The sequence below is a fragment of the Dermacentor andersoni genome, chromosome 1, assembly GCF_023375885.2.
Source record: "Dermacentor andersoni chromosome 1, qqDerAnde1_hic_scaffold, whole genome shotgun sequence".
Taxonomy (NCBI): domain Eukaryota; kingdom Metazoa; phylum Arthropoda; class Arachnida; order Ixodida; family Ixodidae; genus Dermacentor; species Dermacentor andersoni.
Window position 1 is genome coordinate 311857836 of NC_092814.1, and position 26101 is coordinate 311883936.

The window sequence follows — 26101 nt, forward strand, 5'->3', positions numbered from 1 at the left end:
ATCCTCAGACACGCACAGCACACTCTCCGGACAAGCTTCACCTTCAAAGAGCACAGGTGAAACACTGGTGTCGACACTGAGTTCTCCCGTCCGGCAGTCAACATTCGCACCACACAATTGCAAAAAGTCAATCCCCAGAATCACGTCATGCGAGGAGCGAGGAAGAACAGTAAACTCTGCATTAAAAACTTTCCCACCCAATGACACATCCACGTTACACACACCAACCAGGTATAATGATTCACCACTGACTCTACGGAAACTTGTGCACTGGTCCCAACGAAACATAACCTTGCGTCCCAGAAGGCCTTTAAACCCCACACTCATGACCGAGACAGTTGCTCCCGTGTCGACTAAAGCCATTGTAGAGACCCCATCAATCAGTACATGAACCTTATTCTTTAGCATGAAAATAGTTGGAGGCAGTTGAGTCGGCAGCACACATTTTCCAGCGACCTCACCTCCATCGGCCGCGCTGGCTAGTTTCCCGGCGGGGGCGACACGAAACGGCGCCGAGGCGATGGTGACGTGAATCGCGGCCGAGGGAATGGTGATCGGGAGGATCGGAAGGCTGGTGGTGGCGTCAGAGTACGGTCGGAGGCAGGGGAGCGGTAGCGGTTCCGGGTTCTTTCTTCTCCAAGGTAGGTCTCCTGGGCGCTGCATCGGTCCTCTCGAAACTGGCTTCCTGAAGTGGAGTCTCCTGGCCACTGAGTGCGCAGTTGACGACCGCTAGACCGCATAGTCGGCGCTGACGATCCGTAGTTTGATGCTCGGCGTCGGCTACAGTACCTAGCTATATGGCCAGGCATGCCGCAGCAGTAACACACTGGCGAAGGGTCCAAGAGCGGTCCAAGATCCGCTATGACGGGCGTCACCGCCACGTTTCCTCTTTGCGTCTGAGTCACCGAAACACTTTTTGATCTCCTCAACGAAGCGTGTCCAAGTAGTTAGCATGTCCACGTGGTTGTCATACCATACCAATGCCGTGCCGGCCAAGAAGAAAACAACGTTCCTAAGCTGACTGGCAGCGTTCCAGTTATTGTATTGGCTTACCCTTTCGTAATGGGTTAGCCACTCATCCACATCTTCCTCTGCCTTCGCCGAGAACGTGCGTGGCTCTCGGTAGTGCTGGATAGGGACTGGGCTCGCCGAGGCACTGCTGGTGAGGATATTTTGCTCTGTGGCCATGATTGAGCGCGACGGCGAAAGTCCGGCGAGGCGACGGCTTCGGCGTAGCTCTTGTGCTGGTGGCTCCATTGTAGGTCGTGGGAGTTACCCAGCACCTCCACCAAATGTTACACACGAGGTGTTTAATGCAGAACCAGATGAATCTGGTTGATAGGCGCGGTTGTTGAAGAGCGGTCTCGCGGCAGCCCGGCTAACGTCGTTCTCTTCTTTCTTTTCGTTGTCTCCGCGGCAGGCGTGGTTCATGACAGCTTGTGACAATACATTGTGCCTTGTGCACATATGGGCTTTTATCACAAGGACCACTTGATGCATTGCACCATATTCGCGTGCCACAGGCAGCCGAAACACTTGGCGAGGTGTGCCGTGCAAGTTTTTATGACAAAACGATGAGAACGCTCATGTGATTCATGCAAACATCACCTAGTGGTGTGACTTTCATGACTTTTGACATGGACACACGTGAACATCAGGAAGTTTGTCGGCTTAAGAACTCTCTGTAAAATTTTTTTTTAAATTTCAAGACCTAACCACATCTTAGGCCTGTTAGTATTTGATTACTTGCAAACTCTTAAATTTTTTTGAAATATTTATTTTCAGGACCTGTTGCGTAGTTCTTGGAAAACAAATATCAAGAAGTCTAATAACAGGAGTGGGATAGCCCAAAGTAATTTTGGAGAAGCTTGGAGCAGATAAATTCTCAGTTTGGAACAGTATGGAGCATGGTACCAAATCAAAAATGAATGGAGAATGTAAAAAAAAAAAATGTTGCATGAGCAGGAACTGAATCAGATAGTTACTACCTAAAAAAAAAAAAAAAAAATTTTTCGCTTCAGAATGAGACTGAAAAAAAAAAAAAAAAAAAGAAAAGGCAGTCTTCACTGTAGTTGACGTCTACATAATGAGAAGCATTGTGCGAATTGTTCCACCTTGAGACGTCAATGCTCGTTAATTAAGTTGGTGGCGCCCTAGTGGCTGAAGACACGTGTGCTTGGTGGATGAGCAGAGCATTGTTGCATGTGCGTGATGAACTCACACTGAACACGCTTGGCTGGTTCTCCTTCATCTTGCCCCCAAACCGATCCCAACAGAAACCTCAACTGGCGATGCTCCTTCGCATCTCTTGCTCCAGATAATACGATAGCGGCCAAACGCATGTCTCGAACGAGGAGACACTTTCAGAACACGTCACGTGTAAGCAATGATCTCGCACTCAATGTGCTTGGCTGGTTCTTCTCCATTGACCCCCATGTTTGCAGCTGCCAACTGAAGCCTCAGCTACTTCCCTTCCTTGGCTGCAGATGGCAGCGCCTGTCTGCTCATTGACCCACGAAAATGGTGAGGTACCAAGATAGACCCTTAAATCTGGCATGACTCAGAGAAGAATGCTTCGCATTAAAAATGGCTTTTGGCTCAGGTTGGCCACCTTCTAGAGCTTTTCATCTATGTATTGCATACACTTGTAGCTCAACCATGCTACCTCATTGCATGCAGACTTGTAGTCATCTTAGATCTGGCAGCACTGCTATTGCGGTTTTCAATGCAGCTTATTGGGACGCAGGCTTGTTAGTAATACAAAAGGATAGAAAGTTGGGCGATTTGGTACGGTGTGCTCGTCCTGTCTGCTTGTAGTCTCTGTCTGTGTCACTTCGCGCTACAATCCAAGATTGTTAGTAACACACTGGCGATCGTTTGAAACGGGCAACCATTGAAGAGCTCTCCCATGGTGGAAGACCCATGGGATCGCCGAAATAAAGAAGCACTTCCTAGCTAGATGGTCTTTTTTGATCACACTGGTATGCAAACTGAAGTAAATGTGGTAGAAATCATAGAGTTTCCTACAATATACTAGGGGGAAATCTGGTGCTGCAATCATTGAGCCACCATGGGAATGATGGGAAGTACATGGATTTGTCTGATCTTCAAGGTTGTGGATTCAGATGTTCTTGTGGCCTTGTTTATTACGCTTGATATGCCTTCATTGTCGTAAATTTCAGAGCAATCTATACTCTTCAAAGTGCAGAAGACACAGCGAACACACACAACTGCTACTCTTTGCAACGCTTGAGCTTGTTGAGGTGGCCAAACCAAAATGCGCCAAGCGTCTCAAGGCACTGGCTTGCCAGCGATAAATTCACAAAGGCGTTTCATATCGCTTGTCAATGCATGCGTCTGTGGCATAATGGTTTCAATATCGCGCTTCTGTGTTAGAGGTTCTATGTTTGAATTCTGCAGTCAAACAATTTTAATAATGTTTATCCAAATATTTATTATGTAGTACAGTGTTGAAAATGAAGAGTTTAAAAAGCTACAAAGCCGTCTGAAGCCAGAAGGATGAAGTTTAGGCAAATCCATGTTACGCACTTCCCATAATTCCCACACTGGCTCAACAGCTCCCATTGCAGCTCTCGTAGACACTAGCACCAGAGTTCCCTCTAAGTAATTATTGTATGAAACTCTATGGTAGAAATGACATGGTGCTTCTTAGGTGTGCTTGCACACAGTGATTTAGTTTTTTGAACTGCTTGCAGCATGCAGAAAACCACATGTAACCTTTTTTTTTAGTGTTTCTGTACAGCTCAGGAGCACGTCTAGTTTCTCCACACAAAAAGATTATGCTGTTTGCTGTAAATACTCTTATGTTACGGAGACGAACATAAACCAGTTCAAACCAGCCTGAGCCATTCATTTTTGCTGCGGAGTTTAACCAGAGATGAACAGATTTTGCTGAACCAGAACAAAAAAAGTTTCAGTTTGACACTCTGGTCTGTAGCACATAAGTTTTGTTATTGCCACATGATAATTATTATTCGAGAATCTTATTCATACGTGTTGGAAAAAGAAATGTGAGAAAGAACATACAAACTGGGAAAATGTACGATCTGAAGTCACTAAAAATTTGACAGACTCAACTATAGTTGAAATCTATGCAATGCAAAGAGTTGTGCAAATCGTTACAGCATGAGCTGCAGATGCACGCTGAGCTGGTGGGGCTCAAGTGGCCTGAGACGTGCATTGTTATGGCGGCTTCCGCAAGCTTGTGTTTGTGCTCCTTGAATTCGGCTTGGGTCGGCAGCTTCGACAAGTGGGGCATTTTGGCGATAAGCTTCGGCTTTCTGCCTACTTGGCAAATTCCGACAGACAAGCGTCGAGGTGGTAGGACCCGAGTGACCAGAGAGGCACGTTGTTGTTTTCAAAATGCGACATACCGTGATGGGAAACCAAAATGAAATCGAGCTGGACGACGACATTGATGCCTACGATGCTACTAGAGCGAAACATAACTCTCACTATGCATGGCCTGCAGCAGGGAACCGTGTTTGAGTTATCGCCTATTGACAGTATGCAGTGCACTTTCAACGTCACTACGCACCATGCGCCATGAACAGATAGGTGAAGTAGCTATCACATAGGGTTGGCAGCGTAAGGGGTGAATGCGGTATGCGAAGAGATTTGTGAAAAGATTTGCCAGTATACTGGAATAGGAAACCGAGTGTGCGCCGGCGTTTTCACGTGGGATGGGCGGCTGAGTATTGCGGAGAAGGTACTGCGGTGGGTCACTACTGTTTTTGATCATGCACCAGCCTGTTTATTTTGCAAGGGATCTAGCAGCCAGAAAACATATCATACTATCGCAGTTTGGTGATGTACTGAGCGTTGGTGCAGAAAGATCGCATTTTTCGGGAACATACGAACCGGTAAGAAAAGAAGCATAACTGTATTGGGCATTTTTTTGTGTTGTTGATAGTGAACATTGGTGCTGGGAAATTGTATGTAACGGGATCATATCAACAAGGTTCTACTGCATTATCTCTTTCCTAAGGATTTAAATACTGTACAGCACAGTCATGGATACATTACACACACAGCTGACTGCATGCAACAGAATAAGTAAAATCTTGTTAAGCTGAAAAATTTAATAGTTTACACTTGCCCTCTCGTCCCAGCAAGCATCTGCATTATTTATTGCCATCAAACTCTTGTTAATTCAGACATATTTGGCTGTGCAAAGGCTAATTTGGATGATCTCTAGAGCATGCTGAGCGGTGCAAATGTGTGATGCAAAAGAGGAAAAGTGGCACGGGTGGCTCTGGCATTCAATTGAAATGAAGCAGCGGAGTTCACATCGCCATTGTCATCAGCGGCAACCGTAGGGCATGCTTAAAGGAATGAGGACTATGTAGTTGTCATCCCTGGTCACTGCCACAGATTCATCTGCAGCGATTGTGGCAAGAACTGATTTTGTTTTAATTTAGTGCAAGGCATATGATGTCACACACATTGTGGAAACCATCAAGGATGAAAATAAATTCTACTTTGGCCGGCCTGCTGTCATCAAACATTACATTGTGATGAATCATGAGTGGGCGGCCAGCTCACATGTGCATGCAATAGTGAAAAGGATGCCTACTCGGATAAAAATGTGTGTGCGTATCGATCAGAACTAAGCTACATCTGCAAACCAAGTTAACCAGGCCCGGCACCATCAATATTATTTCTACAAACGATATACCTTAGTTTATAGTTTTATTGTAACGGCGAAAGAAGCGCTGACACTTGACGAAAAGAAAAGCAAGTGGAAAAAAGAAGGCAGAATGCGGTCAGGCGAATCATACACAGACAATACACACATAGACACAGATACACACATACATACATACATACATACACAGACACACATACACACAGACAAATCAGGCGAAACCTGATTTGTCTGTGTGTATGTGGAAGCAACTGCATATCTCAAACTCCCATATTTCCATTGAATTTCTAGACAGCCATAGAGTCAGATTTCATGCTAAATTCCATCATAATGCCGTAATCTTTCACATCTTCAGAGACCCAAACAATGGCTCCACACGCCTGGTTTTATGAATTAAACATGAAGTTGACAGCGGCCAAGTCAATGACTGCATACATCTCGGCCGGTGACGATGGGCCAGACAGGCCCGTGTCGTAGCATGTTTTCTGCATCCCGTGTTCAGTCAGTGGCAGCGACTAACCATGGCATTCTTTTTATCCCATTCTTTGTTTTTCTGCAGTCATTCATGCAATCATTCATGCAGTCATTCATGCAGTCATTCATGCAGTCATTCATGCAGTCATCCATGATCAGAGAAATGGAGAGCAAGACGTGGCACAAGTGTGTGCGTACAGGTGTGGCAGGGTGGGGAGTCACATTCAGGTGGGTACTGCCACTCGCAGAACGAAGAAACACCAAACAACACAAAGCTACAATAACTAGCTGAACTATGGTGAACAATTGAATGTGAAAGGCTTGCCTACAAACTACCACATTTTAAGTGAAAAACGTCTGCACATAATAAGCACAACTTTAGCCTTCTGAAAGAAAGAAAACCACAGTGCTTTTTTCCCCCCTTATTGCTAGTACAGTAAAACGTCATTCATATGTTTTAGAAAAAAAAAAAAAAGAACGTGAGGAAAAACGTACTAACCAGGAAAACGTATGATCCAAAGTAAAAAAAAAAAAAAAAAAATTGACAGACTCAACTATTATTGACATCTACTTAATGCGAAGCGTCATGCGGATCATTGTGGCACGACACGCTGATATTGCATGGAGTCCGGCAGCCAGAGACGTGTTTTGTTGATTTCCTATTGCATGGTGTTTTAAGAGGGCGATGGGAAACCGTAGTGAAATCGGGCTGGTGGGCAATGCCGGATGCTGCCGAAGCGAAATGAGATGCCCACATTGCACCGCCTGCAGCAGGGGACGGCAGCGCATTTAGATTACTGCCTACTAAAAGCGTGCAGTACACTACCAATGGCACTATTCACCATGCGCTGTAAAACAGATAAGTGAAGATGCTTATCACAATAGGTATGGTGGCAATAGCTGTGAATGCGGCGTGCGATGACCGGGGCGGAGATTTACTGGTACCAGAATGAGAAACTGTGCACACCGTCGTTTTTATGTGAGATGGGCGGCTATATACTGTTCTCTATTGCACGCGCCTAGCGCCTTTTCTTGTTTACATGGGATTTAGTGGCCAGGAAACGTATAAGATCGCAGCCTGTAGGTGGGAACGGCAGCACGTTTCGGTTATCGCCTATTAAAAGCGTGCACTACGCTTCCGATGGCCCCAAACGCTGTGAAACAGATAGGTGAAGATGCTTATCGCAATAAGATTGGCGGTGATAGCTGTGAAGATGCTTATCATTCTTTGCAATTGCAATCTTCTTCCAAACCAATGACTGCAGGCTGAATGAACTTTTTTTCTTGTACTTTTTTCATGTACTTTTTTTTAAATCTTGAGGCATTGCTCCTTTGCAATCCCTCCCTTTTGTGTGATTATATTCTCGTGCTAGTCACTTCATGTTGTACCCACGCCCCTGCTATAATGCTTCGGTGCTGCAGGGTGTACTGTAAATAAATGTAAATAAATGCTGCGTGCGAGGACCCCAGTGAATATTTGCTGGTATCGCAATGAGAAACTGAGTGCGCACCGGCAGTTTCACGTGAGACGGACGGGCGAGTATTGCGATGAAGCTGCTGCGGCGAGCAGCTATATACTGTTCTCGATTGCGCGTGCCCCGCGTGTTTTCTTGATTGCAGGGGATCTAGCGGCCTGAAAACGTGTCACACAATTGCAGTTTGGCGACGTACTGAATGATGGTGCCGAAAAATTCTGTGTTCCGGGAATGTATGAACCAGTAAAAAATGAGTGTAACTCAACTGGGGTCATCTTTTGTGTTCTTGATGGCAAATGTTGGTGCCGGAAAAACGTACATAATGGGAACGTATCAATGAGGTTCTACTGTATACGGCAAGAGAGAAAACATATGACATGACCATGCACATGCAGTACATGTACACCTCACTACTCAAAGCATCATGTAAGCATGTAGTTGTGCAGGGCACATTTCTGAGCAGTAATATAGTACTGCACCTGCCAATAACTACCATAACAATGCTTGCCTTCTACATGGAATGTACAGTGACATCAGCCATCTGAGATCAACCAACTAGCCTGACAGTCTATTCTGGTAACATATTGGTTACTGTGCACAAGAACAGGAAAGGATGGAAGTAATGAAAGGTGCCTACCAGCAAGAGCCACAAGACGGTGAGGTGTGAATGTCCTAACCTAACTCTATAATTTAGAAAGTTGTTCTCAACTGGGGGACGCAGGCTGCCTGTGCCCTCCCCCCCCCCCCCCCCCCCCCAAGAAAGAAAAATTGAAAACTAGACTTTTATATTTAGCGGTGCAAACTTTTACAGCTTCAAATGCATGCCACTCGCCTGTTGGATCAACTTAAAAAAAATTCATTCAGAAGAGTGTTCCTTATACTGTGCCCCACTATCATAAACCATTTACTAGTGTTGTGCAAATTCTGTAGTCTGCAGCCAGCTTTTTGGCACCTGTGGGCATCCAAATTGGTTCATGCACTTCACTGCTCTCTTTCTTTAATAACTGACTAATCATACTAAAATGAAAGTCCACCACCCTAAAACGTAGCAATGAACATGCTGCGCTATTTTAGGTGCAACATATGGCAGGTATTCTCAGGTTTGAGCAATGAAAAGAAATAAAAAGGCAGAGCGCAATAGTTTCATACCAGCTAAAAATAGAAACCAACTTTCCTTATTTTATGTTATGAACCTTGTGAAACTATGATCAAATGTACACCATAGTGGACAAATCAAATGTGAACAAGAACTTACGAAGTAGAACACATTCCGCAAGCTATAACTAGAGAGCACGATCATGCACTGTTACTTATCCAGTTGCCAAAAATTATGTAGACCTGACACTAAGCGTACAAGCCAAAATCACGCCAATATTACATGAATTGGTGGAAACAGAAACAAAAGCATGTCTTCTAGTTAACCCTAACTTGCTCACATTTCAATGCTCTATTGACTGCCTACTGACGACAACATGCTTGTTCACCTGTTTTTGTCATGACCGGTGACTCATGAAGCAGCTCTAGAAAGAGTGGTATGTGCATGCGAAGGTCCTGGGAGATACCGCTTGTGTTGAGCATGACAGTAAGCTGAAAAAAAAAAAAAAAAGAACCGAGGAAATTTCTGGAGCTCCGCTTGACAAAACCAAAGATGCTTCACTTGGGCTTGCAATGAAAGTGTTACAAGGTTTTGATAAACTTACATTCTCATCCAGCGCACATTATGCTGTTTTGCACGCTAGTTCACATGGAGGCAAGTTCTAATCACGCATTCGAGCTGAAATTCCTTGCTCAAGCTTGCTCAAATTATCAAGAGACAACATGCTTTCGAATGGCAACCTGGTGAACTGTGCATTGTGTGTAAAAATGCAGTTCCCCATAGTAAAAGCATCGTTTCATGTTCGAAAACTTGGCTTGGCTAAAAAGAACTTGGCTTGGCTTGTATACGACCAAAGCAGTAGGACAGAAAACTAGGAAACATGAATCGCATGACCATCAGCTTGATTAAAAAAATATTTATTTCCTATATAGACAACATTAATTTCTTATGACTTGGGTAACATTTGTTGCCTGCTTCTCACCAATGCCACTGTAGATTCACTATTGTACTCACCTCTCACTCTTTCCAGCATAGAAATGTATAAACACAATTGTGACTACAGAGAAAAGAAATTCTGATAAAGGATCTTACGCGAAATTCTCTGCATTACTACTGTAGCATTGGGCACTGACTGGTAAGCTTTTCGTTTCACAGAAAAAATAGGTATTATCAATATTGGTTGCTGGTCCCTTTTAAGTTTAGAGACAGCGCCAACCTTGCAGGTGATCCTGAAACATTAGTGCCATAGAAGTACACAGCATACATTATAATGAATGATTTTCTGTTGTTTGAACTACGCACATGAGAATGCACACTGTCACACGTTTCACTGGGCCTCTTTGACTGTCCACTTCTGGCTACCTGCGGGTTGCCAGAGCCAGCCAGAGTGGCTTTGTCTTTTTTGGATTGTTTCGCCCACCACACGAGTCACTTCCACCATATGTTCGTTTTACTTGGGCTGGACGGTTCTGGTTACCTGCGGGCTGTCAGAACCAGCTCGGATGATTTTGGCCTCGCTGGGCTCTAGAAGTTCACTGGCTAGCAGATGCGGGGGGAGGCGATGAGCGCTTGCTGCCATCTTTGGGGAGACTTGACGGATCGCAACGCAGGTGTTTGAGGACTTTTACCTTGCTCAGCCAACCGGCTATGGTTACCTTCAGATTGAAATACTTCTAGCGTTATCTTCTAAGGCTGTAACGCACTGTTCTGTCTTGCGAGGCGGTGCGATACGAGCCACGGCAAACCATTTGAAGCTTTCTTTTGTGTGTGTGCGTGTCCTATGAAGGCTTGTTCCCAGCCATGAACAGTGTGCCGTGTTCTCATGCATGCATGCCATCTGCATCGGTTTCCGTGCGAGTTGTATTCCGCGAATTCGTAGATGCTCACTCCCACTCATCGCCTTTTCAGTTCCATCTTTCTCTGGTGGCACCCCTTTTCATATCACTTGTGTATATGCAGTGATATCTTCTTTCTCTGCAGTTAGCGAAGGCATCGCAGCTAGCCTGTGTTAGCTCCATCTTTCCGTTGTATGCTTGGGTGGCAGCTCGAAACTGATGTGTTTTAACACTAGGCCGTCGATGTTAAAGGAATGCACTGGTTGAGTAATGGCCAACATACATGCGCTTATTGCTCTCAAGATTGACCAATACTATTTTTTGTGTAAAACTTTTCGCTGGTCACAGGCGGCATGCATTTTCATTCGCCAAATGCAGCCCCAGTTCCTTAAGCACATGTGCAGAAAAAAAAAGAACCATATCAGCCGTAACAAACTTTCTGAAATCGAAGCCCATGCAAGTATCTCTGCACTAAATTTCATGCGTATAAGACGTACCCGATACCCAGTTTTCTGGCGTCTTGTCGAATGATGACAAAATGCCAACTCATCAACGTCGCCAGTGGCCGACGTGATCACTGTGAGCAGGCATCCCCGGCTTTTGTGGATACAATCACTTACGTGCAATTTCACGTCTTGGCATCGGATGCATTGAAGGCCGTTTGTTGCACTGTGCAAAGTGATGTACCTAGTGTGCGTCCTGTGCCGAGTCACGTGAAATCTCGCAAAAGTGATCGTACTTCTGAATGCAACTACATATTTTCAAGCCGGCAACACATAAATGGGGCGTCTATGCTGAGCGCGCTGGCCTTGCTGGCCACTGTCATGCTGGTAGCATGTTTACATTTATCCCATGGCTAGCTGTGCCGGCGTTCAATTTTGCAAACTTTGGGCCACTTTGGCTTGTTCTGGGATCCCAGCCCACACGATTTTCAATCACGACTGGAACTAGCTGGCTGCCGTCTGACTGCCAGCGGGCTGACAGAAGTCCGAAAATCGAAGAGGCCCGCTACCTACCTTTCATTTTCATTCAATGGGTGTCGTCATATCATATAAAGATAAGCTGCGAAGCACATGGGAGTGTGCATCCTGACATCGTGAGGACAGCTCTGGGCTAGGAGTATGTGAATAAGGTCCATAACGGTAAGTACTTGGTAGCGCATTGCATCATCTGTTTAATCAACCCCTGAATGTGAACCACTGCTTCCTACATAGAGAAAGTACAGTTAAAGCACAATCTCAGTAAAACAGAAATCACTGGAAAAGGAATTAGCAGAAAGGGGGTTAAACCGAGGGGCCAAATTTTTTATTAATAATATCATGAGAAGCCAACAAACAAAGACACCAAGGAAAACATAGGGGACATTACTTGCACTTACTAACTGAATTAAAGAAATGATAAATTAATGGCAATGAAAGTGGATGAAAAAACAACTTGCCGCAGGTTGGGAACGATCCCACGTCTTCGCATTACGCATGCGAGGCGCATTCCCCCACCTGCGGCAAGTTAGTTTTTTCATCCACTTTCATTGCCATTAATTTATCATTTCTTTAATTCAGTTAGTAAGTGCAAGTAATGTCCCCTATGTTTTCCTTGGTGTCTTTGTTTGTCGGCTTCTCATGAAATGGAAAAGAAATTGTTACTTAAAGGGGCCCTGAACCACTTTCTATAGAAGTCGAGAAATGCATTTCAAGTTAGAATATTTCAGAAATACTTTGCCGCATAATGTTTTTCAATTCGTTCAGCAGAAGTGGATTTATTGGCAATCAAACACACAATTAGCGGTGCTCCCGCTCCTTCTTCAATGATTTGCACTGTGAAGGCTACAGCGGAACGGGGTATGCCCACAACGCTCCACCTACTGAACGTCATCGTGGCATGCAGTTCAAATTTGATATTGGATGTTCACGTAGACGCCACTATTTCTGTTTTAGTGCCTACAATGCACCAAACACGAGTGTCCTCAGCGAGCCACACTGCACTCAGCCAGTGGACTCGTTGTGCTAGCCCACAGCGGCTGTGGTATCTATTCTAGGCAGCAGACTGCAGCTACATGCAGCTGCTGTGTTTGCTTTGTGCTGAACAGGGCTAGAGTGTGTGCTCGCGCTCATACGTCTGGCTGTGCTGCATGGTGCTGACTGGTTTTGTCCTGCACCAGCATTACCGACAGGTATTAGCCACATCCAACTTGCGCATTTTGAAGTGTTATCACTAGCTCATTACGAAGCAAACTCTGCCAAGGTGTTTAACGAGGAGCGGCCTGGAGTGAGCGCACGCTGGAAAGTGTGTGTGTGGTCTGTCCTTAAGTTTCACATGGTTCAAGGCTAGTTGAATGCTCAAAACTACTCCAAATTAGCGAGACCTAATGGCTACGACACTGAGAAGGAGGGTGGCCAAAGTTTAATTGCTATGCGGGCAGCCTAGGCCGAGCGTGAGCAAATGATAGTCGGCTTCTTCTGGAAGTACATAATTATTATCGAAATTTGAAGGCAGATTTTCGCTTGCTTTAGCCAGTTTATTAAACTGCATCAATAAATATACACAGTAACAATAGGAAGAAGCTCACTGATCCAAATACCCTTCTTGATGGATGTCAGCTATTAGCCAATAGCAGCCACGTATGGTAATCTGCTATATTATGAAATAAAGCAACCAGGAAAGAGTGAGGAGCGGGCTTCTGTTGAAAAGAGAGCATTTGAGGAAAAGGTGACTTTGCAAGCTGCATGTGACGCACACGACTGCAAAATTTGGCTGAGATGTTTGCAGCAGAGTATGCTACCCGTGGACTGTGTTTTTTCACCAAGCCCGAGGGTTGGGCCAGGGCTTCACAGCAGAGCATGCTATCCGCGAACTGTTTTTTCATGATGCCCGGGGGCTGGTTCAGGGCCTCTTTAAACAGCCATGGTTGGTGCTGTTTTAAACAATCGGGAAAGGAGACAAAAGAAAACATTGCCTTAATGGAGTCAAACATTTTTGTTACTATGGGTAAATGCCACTAAAAACATAACAAAACAAACATAAGCTAGTGAACTTCATTACGTCATTGTAGTGTACTCAGTATATACACTTTATAGTGTGTATTGTCGGTGTGTGTGTTATCACTCACTCTGTGCTTGGGAGATTGTTAGCAAATCACATTTCTTTCATCGATCACGCTAGGCTCAACATCTCCAACGGTGAGACAGCGGCATCGGCACCATGTAACAACTTCAAGAACAACTATTATTTTGAAATGACTGCGTGCAGGGTTCTCAAACAATGTTTTATTAGTCTCAACTGATTTATTCTTTCGCTTAACAATATACTTTTCAAGTAAGTAAAACTGGAGGTTATTTGCAGGTACTTGCAGGTCCTGTTGAGCCCACATGAGACATGGTGTAAATAAGCCAAATGATAAGCAAGGCCTACACACATGCTACCGAATTTCAAGCAAATGCAGATCTGCCAACTTTTAAAGTTCGAAAAATACTGCCGATCAATGCCTAAAAATACTTAATTTTGGTTACAAATAATAGACATTTTGTGACTATTACTCCATATGTTAATTGCTTATTAAGTAAAATAATTCACAGACTTCGCTCTGTAAGAATGCTGCAAACAGGCACTATTCTCTATATTCAGTTAGAATAGTCTGTGTCCTCAACGGAAATGGCCACGAAGTTTATCAAGTAAATGTTCACATGATGGAGGCCAAAATTTATTTATTGTCATACATGGGTTCAGTTGAACTGGTCGCTGGGCAATGAGTATGCGTCTGAACAATTGAGCAGGTCCTAAATATCTCGCTCTGAAAATCGGGCGGCAACTGTATTTGTACTTCTTAAAATAGATTCTGCTCTTAACTGGGTGCAAAAAAAAAAAAAAAAGACAAAATCATTGCTGTCTATATAACAATCATAAACAAGCTCTAAAAATCTGGTATTTTATGATAAAATCGTACATGTTGGCACTATGAAAATAATGTGCACCCACCGAGACAAAGTTGGTCTTGAGATGGTCCAGTTCAAACCGGAAAGGAATTCCTTGAAGGCCAAAGGACATAATGCCCTTATCGCCATGAGCATTGCAAGCACGCAACAGACTATGGAAGCTGATGGTTGACACAGGCGGAACTTCCACAGCCAAGATCATCTCCTTCGGTGGCTCTTTCTGCATCAAATTGCCAGACACAGTTTGCTCATACTTTGTCGTTCACAACAAATATATACTTGGAGAAACGTATTTCCCGAGAAATCTGACCAGAACTACTACCTACTGTTTGCAAAATATAAATTCCCATGGCTTAAACTGCTATTAGCGTTAGTAAACCTACGTGGAAATAACTTGTCTCATTGGCAGCACTTGGTTCCTGCTAGTACCTATACACGTTAAATGGATACTCCAGAGGAACATTAAACTAACCTTTAAGAAAACGCTTTTATAATATCAGAGTGGCCACTGCTGTTGTGAGAGGAGGCTTGGTAGGCCATAAAAGATGCAACTACATAAGACTGAGCGGTGACACTGCCCTGAGGTTCCCTTGCCAGCTTGCCTTGACGTCACAGATTACGAGTGCATCTTTGGGTCCAATTGATTGTTCAGAGTTAAAGAAGGACAGCATTACATCATAAAGGCATCAAAGACTCGACCTAGCAAATTTCCAGACTTTACCTGTGCCAAATTGGCACAAATATGATATCCTCTGAAATCGGTGATGTCACACTGACGTCCCAATGCCCTGCTTTCAGCACAAAATTTCAGGAAAAAAAGGGAAGTTTTGCCTTTACCTTTTCCAGCAATAATCAACCTTTTCCTGCCTTAAGGACAAACACAGGGTTTTGGAAGAACACTTTACCAGTCTAAGCTGATTCAGTTTTGCTCATTAGTGTCCCTTCAACTGGATGCATATGAGAATGGGCAAGTAATCTATTCCAACTACTAGCACGTTCCTGCAGAAACATTCTTATCTTATGTAAACAAAATGCAGCAACTTGGCTAATCGTAAGTTCGGCTAGTCGCAATAGTTCTCTGCTTCACAGCAGCTAAAGAGTCACTCTCAGTTTGAACTGGAGGCAGTGTGTCTGAGCCGAACATGCTTCAACATTCCAGAGCAATGCCACGGTGGCTTCTACTGTATAGTAAAACCTAATTCCCACATTTTTAAAAATTTTTTTTAAAAATCTTTTTTATTTATTTACTCATACTGTTGGTTTGTCGGCCGTTACAGGTTGGGTCAAAGCAGCACTTCAACAATTAGTAGAATACATGGTATTACAATAATACATATAGCACAAAAACAAGTCAATAGCAGTATTTCGGGAACTAGTACAGTACATGACTAAGGCAGTACATGAATATTGTTTTAATAGGTGAACATAAGCGAACAAAGAAGATACATAAGCGAAATATTCTGCAGATACTCCGATCAATATGACTATAAATGCAGTGTTAATAAAAGAGGTTATACACTCCCCCCCCCCCCCCCCTCACTCAAAAAAAAAAAAAAAGGGTGAGCAAGTATGCATGTCTACATCTTTCAATGTTGCTTTAAGTTTTTCTCAAATTCTTCCGCACTGATGCTTTCTCGCGTTAACACCGGTAATTCATTCCATTCTTTAATGGTTTTTGGGAAGAAGGAAAATGCGTAAGCGTTAATGTGCATCTGAGGTATTTGAAAAGTATGATATTTGCTTTTCCGTAGTGTACTACATTGTCTTGCTATTAAATACTGTTCGCTGTTGATGTTGAATGTGTTTTTTGTGAGAAGAAAAAAAGAACTTTAACCGAGCTATGCGCCTGCGTTCAGCGAGCGTAGGCAAGTCCAGCAAACCGAGCATCTCGGAGACGGAATCTGTGCGAGAATAGCGTGATAGAATAAACCTTGCTGCTTGACGTTGAACTCTTTCCAGTCTCTCAATTAATCCTGACTGATAAGGGTCCCAGATTATGCTGGCATATTCTAACGTGGGTCGAACGTATGTTAAATGAGCTGTTAGTTTTACTGACTGTCAGGCTAACTGCAATTTCCGTCGCAAGAACCAAAGCTTCTTTCCCGCAGTTTGGCATATTTTTGTAACGTGGTTCGACCAGCTTAAATTCGCAGATATATGTATGCCTAAGTATTTCAGCACGTCAACCGTGGAAAGCACCAAAGAATTCACTGTGTAATTAAAGTCAAAAATATGATTTATTTTGTTCGTTATGCGCAATAGAACAGTTTTACTCTCATTTATTTTCATTTTCCATTTGTCACACCATCTTTCTATAGCCCTAAAAGCGTCACTGAGCAATTTCTGATCTTCAGTGCTATTAATTTCTTTGTATAGTAAGCAATCATCGGCAAAAAGTCGCACCATGATTCCTTCGTCAATTGCAGAGGAAATGTCATTAATATATACTAAAAATAGTACAGGACCTAAGACAGACCCATGTGGGACACCAGACGTTACGTTCAACGGCTTTGATTTAATGTGTTCCACTTCTACGTATTGGGTTCAGACCCGGAGGTACGCGGTTATCCATTTTACTATTTTCGCGTTTATTCCCATATTAGTCAGTTTCACACCCAATTCTGCATGTACCACTCTGTCGAATGCTTTCGACAGATCAAGACAGATGGCATCTATCTGTTTCTTATTGTTTAATGCGCTGTCAAAGTCAGGGATTGTTCCAAGAAGCTGCGTTGTTGCGGGAAGGCGCTGTCAGAATCCGTGTTGGTTGGGAAAGAATGAGTTTGCATTTTCGATGTACGTGTAAATTGACTTGGCTACAACATGTTCTAGGAGCTTGCAGCAAACGCAGGTCAGCGATATTGGACGATAATTTTCAATTACCTGTCTATCTCCAGATTTGTGCACAGGTATAACCTTTGCCGTAAGCCAGTCGTCAGGGACTCGGCCTTCCGCAAGTGATGCATGAAACATAATTTTTAAGCAATGCGCAACCCATTCCGCATACCTGCGCAGAAATGCGTTGGGTATGTCATCGGGGCCTACCAATTTTTTGACATCAATGTTTAGTAGAAGAACTACAATTCCCTCATATGAGACTTCAACGTCTCGCATCTCTTCCGAGCGAAGTGATGGGGAGAGTAGGGATTCAGTACTGGATTGTGATGGAGCAGAAAACACAGACTGGAAGAACTCGTTGTAAGAAGAAGCTATCACTGCAGGATCAGTAACTACAGTGTTATCAACTACAATGCTATGCGACTCGTTGTCCTTCTTTGACATGAGACGCCAAAATTTATCGGGAGACGACCTCATGAAATCTGTCAATGTTTCTTTGTAATATTTACTTTTGGCTTCAGTGATCATAGAACGCAGTTGTGTAGACAACTCAGTTATTTTTGCGTAGTCTTTTGTTACTTTCCGTCTCTGGCGGCTTATTCGACGTTTTAGTTGGATGATTTCCCTGTTGATCCAAGGGTTCCGTTTAGTTTTCTTTCTTTTACGAACCGGCACAAATTTGCTAATGCAATGGAAAATAATATGCTTGAACGATTGCCACATGGTATTAATATCACTTTGAGAATCAAAATTGTCCAGTGCAAATGACAAGTAGTCAATGATACTTGTGTCATCAGCTTCCAAAAAATTTGGAACATATGTAACCACCTCTTTATATTTTGACTTTGTCTCCTTATGTGCTATCTGAACGAAGACAACTTCATGGTCTGAGATACTCTCCTCAACCGACACTTCAAACTGGTCGAAGCGCCCATCAAGGAATACCAGATCCAGGATAGATGGACTTTCCCCTGAATTTCGCGTACTTTGACGAACAATTTGTGAAAGGTCATGGGTGAATGCAATGTCAAGGAGCAAATCGCAGTGTGCCTGGTCCCGCAATTCTGTGGCAAATGTGTCCCAGTTAATTGCAGGTAAATTGAAGTCACCGGTTAGGAGTAGTCGGCAGTGGCGCTTTTTGTTTGCTTCTAAGTAACTCTGTATCGACTCTAAGAATGAAAGAGGTGAGTTAGGGGGTCAGTAAATTGTACCGAGAAGGACTCGTGACGTTCTAATATTCATTTCACACCAAAGACTTTCGTGTCCTGTGTAGTATAGTGTCGCCCCCTGTCAGATCTGTGTCATCGCACATGTATGTTTTGTAATTGCTTAGCTAGATGGCGTACCCCCCTTCTGTCATGTGACAAGCTTGGACCAATCGGGAGGTGTCATCTAGCATGTGAAGCCTTTATAAGTAATAAACAGCCGCAGGTCGGCGGAGTCTTCGTTCCGGTTTTCATCGGGAGTAGTTAGCTCCGTGTCTCCTTCACTGCGCCGGCGCTAGCCGCGCGTTCGCCGGTCGGGGCCCCCCGCTTGCCTGCCGCTGCCGACACAACATCTTTTGGCGACGAAGATGGGATTCCCGCAGCGGTTCCGACCGAAGCCCCGGGAAACCAACGAGCTTCGTAAGTGAAGCGACCCTTCCCGTGTCCGCACGGCAGGCAAACGCCGCCGACGCACTTGGCGTCGCGAGGCTTCCGAGCCTAGGCCTTCTCGCCCCCTTTATTCTTCCTTGCCCCATTCCTGCTGCGAGCTCCGGCTTGTTTTCTGCACTGTCTCCTGCACGCTACCGGGCATGGCGTCTTTCACGGCGAACCTTCCCGTTTTTCTGGAACTGCCCGGGCCACCGTTAATTCCATGGCATCGATGGAAAAAAATTTTTCATGCCCACCTCGAAGCGGCCGGCGGTGGCGACTGGACAGACGCGCGACGAGCGTCCGCGCTCGTCAGCGCTCTCGGGCGTGAGGGACAACGGAAGTACTTTGCAGACGAGGAGCAGGAAGCAGCAAGGCAGTTAACCAGCGCAGCGTCAGCTTCAAGCGAAGCAGCAAGGCAGTCAACCGGCGCAGCATCAACGTCAAGTGATGCGGTCCCGCCAGCGTCAGAGTTTCCGAGACTCTTGCAGCGGCTTGACCGGCTGTTCGCCGCGTCAACAAATGTCCTGGCGGAACGGCACGAATTCACCAGTCGAAAGCAGTTCGAGGGAGAAGGATTCCTGGAATTCGTGACCGCATTGAAGGAGAAGGCGGTACAGTGCAACTTCGGCACAGCCTACAACGAGCGCGTCCGAGACCAGATAATACATGGCGTAGCGAACGTCAGCGTTCGCGAAAAGTTGCTGGCTCATGGCGAAACCCTGTCCCTGGACAAGGCAGAAGAAATTGGACGCTCGTTAGAAGCCTTGCATCGAGCAAACCGCGCGTTCGGCTCCGAAAATGTTCGAAGAATCGAGGCATCTCAACTTGGCGTTCCGTCGACGGGCCAAGATGGCCGACTTCTTCCGGGGAGCCGCCAAGATGGCCGACGTAGTCCGGGAGGCCATGAAGATGGGCGACTTCTTCCGAGAAGCCGCCGAGACGACCGACTTCTTCCGAGAAGCCGCCGAGACGACCGACTTCTTCCGGGAAGCCGCCGAGAGGGCCGACATTTCGCACATGGCTCCTCCGGGAACCGTGGTGCATGCGATCGGTGTGGCAGCACGAAGCATATTGCAACGTACAGGAATTGTCCAGCAAGGAATCGGCGGTGCAACGCCTGCCACACGTTGGGCCATTTTGCATCAGTATGCCGAAAAACCCGTACTGTTCAACACGTCTCTTCCGCAGAGACGCTGTCTTCAACTTCCGCAGGGCAGCCGTCCGCGTCTGTCTTGACGGTAAGCGCTTTTGAAACTAAAAAAGATTTGGAAGTTCCAGTCGTAGTGAACGGCGTCTCCATGCGACTGCCGGTGGATACGGGAGCGTCTGTCTCATTGATGACGGCCGAAGATTTTGGAAAGCACTTTGGTCGACAGCACAGACTGTCACAAACAGTGGACTTGAAAAATTTCTCCAAGCAACGCATTGACATTCAAGGCCTGTTTCAAGCCACTGTCCAGTTTTTCCAAAGGTCATGCTCCGTCACGTTCCACGTAACGACTACAGGAACATCACTGCTGGGTTTAGACGCCATCCAACGCTTGGGCATACAGATCGACGGTACGTCGCTGCCATGTCGTCTACCATCGCTTCCTTCAGTACAGAGCCCCACAGGTGTGCCTCCGGGTTTTGATCACCTTTCCAGTGACGAGTTGGGCATCGTCAACAACTTTGTGCACCGAATTCATCGGCAGCAAGATGCGAAACCAGTATCTTCAAAGTTGCGCCGACTACCCCTGGCTCTCCGTGACCAGGTCACAAATGAATTGCGACGTCTCGAGGACTGCGACGTCATCAAGCGCGTCGAGGCTTCCGAGTGGGTGTCTCCACTCGTGGTGGTGCGCAAGAGGGATGGAACCATGCGGCTCTGTGTAGATCTGCGGGAACAGGACAGTCTTGTGTCTCAAGTTCAAGAAAAGGTCTTGCAGAAACAGTGGCAGACTAAACAGTACGTAGACAAACGTAGAGGTGCTCAGGCAACTCGTATCAAGGTGGGAGACACCGTCAGAATAAGATTTAACAGGAAGGGATTTTTTAAGTACAGTAAACCTCGTAAAGTCAAGGCCCAGATAGGACCATCTACTTTTCTACTCAGTGATGGGCAAACGTGGCATGTGTCTAAGTTAACCGTAGTGATGAAGGATCCAGCAAGTAGTACATTGTGTACAAGTGATAGAAACTTTTTGTACTCATATTCAAACTTGGATAGTCATTCCGATGACTCGTCTGTAGTGACATCGTCCTTTCATAGGCATCAGTTAAGTAGTTCGTCTGGCTGTATCACTTCCGAGTCTGCACAGTCAGCAGTCTCTGATTCCGTTGGGGAATTGGTAGCCTCCCAGGACTTGTTGGGACGTCGAGAGGAGCTTCCTGGGCAACCCTCTCCAGCTTTGAGCGACAACCACATTCAGTTTTCCAACCAGGGGGAGGTAAATAATAGTGGGACGACTGGGTCTTTAAAGTCGACCGATACGCGTCGCAACCCCCTAAGTTCTTCTGAAGTACGCACGCGTCCTCATCGTGACAGAAAACTGCCTCCGTGGCTCGATGATTTTGTTTCTGTAGTGTAGAGCGTATTTACGTCTTCGAAATGCCACGGCTAAGGGCCTCGTTGTGACATTTAGCAGACAGTCCACATGTTTCATTAACACAGGTATAAAATGTGCTCCTTGTTGCGGTGCAGTAAGTTTTGTGCCGTGTTTCTTGTTGGACTTTATTTGAGTGACTGCCTGTGTTTTGGTGCCCAAGACTGGTGCACGTGTATGTGAACTTGGGCAGGGACGGACTGAAATTGTTGTGGACTTAAGTGCGTGCTTTGTGTGCGACTGGTGCGCGTGTGTGAACGTGGGGGTGAACGAACTGAATTTGTCCTTGGACTTAAGTGCGCGTCATGTGTGCACGTTTCACTGTATGCTTACTTTGTTTCCAGGGGGGGATGATGTAGTATAGTGTCGCCCCCTGTCAGATCTGTGTCATTGCACATGTATGTTTTGTAATTGCTTAGCTAGATGGCGTACCTCCCTTCTGTCATGTGACAAGCTTGGACCAATCGGGAGGTGTCATCTAGCATGTGAAGCCTTTATAAGTAATAAACAGCCGCAGGTCGGCGGAGTCTTCGTTCCGGTTTTCATCGGGAGTAGTTAGCTCCGTGTCTCCTTCACTGCGCCGGCGCTAGCCGCGCGTTCGCCGGTCGGGGCCCCCCGCTTGCCTGCCGCTGCCGACACAGTCTTTTGTTACTTTCCGTCTCTGGCGGCTTATTCGACGTTTTAGTTGGATGATTTCCCTGTTGATCCAAGGGTTCCGTTTAGTTTTCTTTCTTTTACGAACCGGCACAAATTTGCTAATGCAATGGAAAATAATATGCTTGAACGATTGCCACATGGTATTAATATCACTTTGAGAATCAAAATTGTCCAGTGCAAATGACAAGTAGTCAATGATACTTGTGTCATCAGCTTCCAAAAAATTTGGAACATATGTAACCACCTCTTTATATTTTGACTTTGTCTCCTTATGTGCTATCTGAACGAAGACAACTTCATGGTCTGAGATACTCTCCTCAACCGACACTTCAAACTGGTCGAAGCGCCCATCAAGGAATACCAGATCCAGGATAGATGGACTTTCCCCTGAATTTCGCGTACTTTGACGAACAATTTGTGAAAGGTCATGGGTGAATGCAATGTCAAGGAGCAAATCGCAGTGTGCCTGGTCCCGCAATTCTGTGGCAAATGTGTCCCAGTTAATTGCAGGTAAATTGAAGTCACCGGTTAGGAGTAGTCGGCAGTGGCGCTTTTTGTTTGCTTCTAAGTAACTCTGTATCGACTCTAAGAATGAAAGAGGTGAGTTAGGGGGTCAGTAAATTGTACCGAGAAGGACTCGTGACGTTCTAATATTCATTTCACACCAAAGACTTTCGTGTCCTGGGATACCGTTTAGTGTTTTGAATTCAATGTTTTCTTTCATTATTGTTGCAACACCGCCTCTTCGAGACTGTCGATCCCGATTTTGGGGAAAACATGCCAGAAAAAATACACTAACCAAGGAAACATACAATCCAATGTCACAAAAAAATTTGGCAGACTCAACTGTAGTTGACATTTATTTAATGCGAAGTGTTGCATGAATCGTTTCAGCATGAGAAGCTGATGCATGCCGATCTGTTGGGGCCCAAGTGGCCAGAGACCCGCATTTCCATTTACACGGTTTCAGAGAGCTTACATTTATGCTCCACAAATTCAGCCTGGGTCAGCAGCTTCTCCAGGCAAAGCGTTTTGGCAGGAAGTTCAAACATTCCCACTCAGTGAAAATCGTTGCAGCACAAGGCGCCAATGTGCATTGAATTGGTGGGGCCCTAATGCCCTCAGATGCGCATTGCAGATTTAAAATGGCGATGGGAAACCAAAATAAAATTAAACTAACAGGCAATGCTGGAATAAGATTCCACAATGCCGCCACAGCGAAACATGATACTCACTTCGCGTCACCTGCGGCCGGGAACGGAGGCGCATTTGGCTTATCACCTATTACTTCCTATGCCACATGCTCTGTGAAACAAATAGGTGAAGATGTTTATCGCAATATGACTGGCAGAAATAGCTGCGAATGGAGACGTGCGACGACCCGTGAGGAGATTTGCAGGTACTGAGACAGGAAATTGAGTGCATCGTAGCATTTTCACGTGACAAGGGCAAACAAGTACTGTAGAGAAGCTGCCATCGTGGGCGCCTGCTACTCTCAATTGCGTGTGCCTCTCGCCTTTTCTTGTTCACATGGCATCTAGCAACCAGAAAATGCATCATAACATCACACTTTGGCGATATACTGAATGTTAGTACCAAATGATCATGCTTTCCAGGAATGTATTAACCAGTAAGAAAGAAGTGTATCTGTATTGGGTAATCTTTTTGCATTCTCAATCGAGAATGTTGCCGCCGGGAAATTTTACAAAACAGGATCGCATCGAAGTTCTACTGTACTTTGCACGACTACAACATGGTCATTCATACATTTCGACATCTCACAAAAAGCTGTTATTCACTAATGGTATTTCAAGAAGAGCAACACCCTTAAATTGTTGTAGCTTTGTGGGATATGTCACAGTGATATGCATGCGCTGCCTCTCCGCGGAACCACTGTGTCATAAGGTTTACATTCTAGCATGCCATCAATGATGAAGTGATACATTATGCTTGTAGAGCATTCCACATTGCCAATGCAAGACTAATGCTAGATGTTGTGCTGCCACCTGGTAGATAGAAATCAAAACAGTTTTGCAGCTTGGTAGCACCTTAGGTCTAATAGCATCAAAAGAAACACCTGCCTTATTGTTACACAATAATGGCAACTACCTTGGAAGTGAAAGTCATGTGACAATAGCTTGGCTGGATATCGGATTTAAAAAATAATTATGGCGTTTTATGTGCCAAAACCACTTTCTGATTATGAGGCACGCCGTAGTGGAGGACTCTGGAAATTTCGACCACCTGGGGATCTTTAATGTGCACCTAAATTAAATACACGGGTGTTTTCGCATTTCGCCCCCATCGAAATGCGGCCGCCATGGCGGGCATTCGATCCCGCGACTTCGTGCTCAGCAGCCCAACACCATAGCCACTGAGCAACTACGGTGGGTGGATATCGGAGCTGATCCAACAAATGGAGCACCTTCGATTGCTCTCGACCGGAGCTGGTTGTGTGGATGGAACCAGCCGAACACATTGCAAGTGCTCTTTTTCAATCAGCTGAACCTGGGGCCCCATTCCGAGCGCTACGACCAGCCAAAGATATTAAAAGGCAAGACATTTTGCCGGTAGGACATGCCTCATTAGCCTCAATGGCCTTTTCTAGGGCTTCAGCTCGCTTCTGGAGGCCTTCATCCCCAAGAGTTTCTCGCTGACGCTGGATCCTCTGGCTCTCTGCATCAGACATCTTCCCCATCAAATGCGGGCTCGGTTCCCCAATCACCTGCATGGCAAGAATGAGTGTAAATGCGCTTGTAGGACAATTAACAAGAAAAGTGCAAGCATGCAAAGTGTCCTCATTAGGTACATATTGAGCGTTAACTGTAAGAAGTCTTTATATTTCACATAATTTTCATGCTGATCCCAACTGGAGCAATCATAACAAACTTCCCAGCATTGACTACATCAATATGCATTGCTTCAACAATGAACTCACAATTTTCCTATGACAAAAAGGCTTGCATACGTCATAACTGCAAAGAATAACTATCTGTGTCATTGTATACAGAATTTCTTCAGGAAAAGCTGAATGGGACAAAAAAAATTAACAGAAGCATTCAGCGTCATCAATGTTTTATGGCATTAAAAGTTTTTTTTTAAATACTTTTCTAACTAATCAATTAATGGCCTCACTATTAAGGAATGTCGCCTCACGAATTCCCTGCCGCAAAAATTTTTCAACTCCTTCAAGTATAACAGGAGTTAGAAGTAGTCATCGCACCTAAAAGAATTTTTTTTCTTCATATTTTCCCCCATTTAAGATGCTCCTTCCAGTTCATACGTCAGCAACGCTCTCTCGACATGAGATGGGCACTCGGGTGCCTAGAACTAAGTCACTTGCAGAGACCCAAGGATGTAAGTGGCCAAGGAAGTTTTGGAGCAGCTCTGGGAGCAGCAAATCTGGCCCTTTGAAGCAGGTTTGGAGCAGTAAACGTATTTTGGAGCATCTTGGTAAAGGCCAATATGAGTGAAATGGGAGTATGTTTACCTAGGTAAACTAATCACAGGGAACCCTGACCATGAGAAGAAAATTCACAGAAGAATAAAAATGGGTTGGACCGCATACAGCAGACATTGTGAGCCCCTGACTGGGAGCTTACTGTTATCACTGAAAAGGAAAGTATACAATCAGTGCATTTTACCGGTGCTGACATACGGTGCAGAGACTTGTAGACTGACAAAGAAGCTTGAGAACAAGTTAAGGACTGCGCAAGAGCGATGGAACGAAGAATGCCAGGCATAAATTTAAGAGACAGAAAGAGAGCGGTTAGGATCAGAGAGCAAACGGGTATAGACAATATTCTAATAGACATTAAGAGAAAAGAAATGGAGCTGGGCAGGTCATCTAATGCGCAGGTTAGATAACCATTGGACCATTAGGGTTGCAGAATGGGTACCAAGAGAA

The 26101-nt window shown here is 45.0% G+C and overlaps 1 protein-coding gene across 1 annotated transcript in view; it reads right to left on the reverse strand.

The window, feature by feature from the left end:
* The window catches only part of LOC126547826 (uncharacterized protein C05D11.1-like), a 120785-nt gene that overhangs the window by 36511 nt on the left and 58173 nt on the right, over positions 1 to 26101 (reverse strand). Inside the window, exons 12-14 of the mRNA XM_050195818.3 lie at positions 24776 to 24919; positions 14521 to 14697; positions 9102 to 9204 (exon numbers count right to left, since the gene is read on the reverse strand). Of these exons, the coding sequence (XP_050051775.1) occupies positions 9102 to 9204; positions 14521 to 14697; positions 24776 to 24919 (424 nt within the window). The remainder of the gene's footprint in view (positions 1 to 9101; positions 9205 to 14520; positions 14698 to 24775; positions 24920 to 26101) is intronic.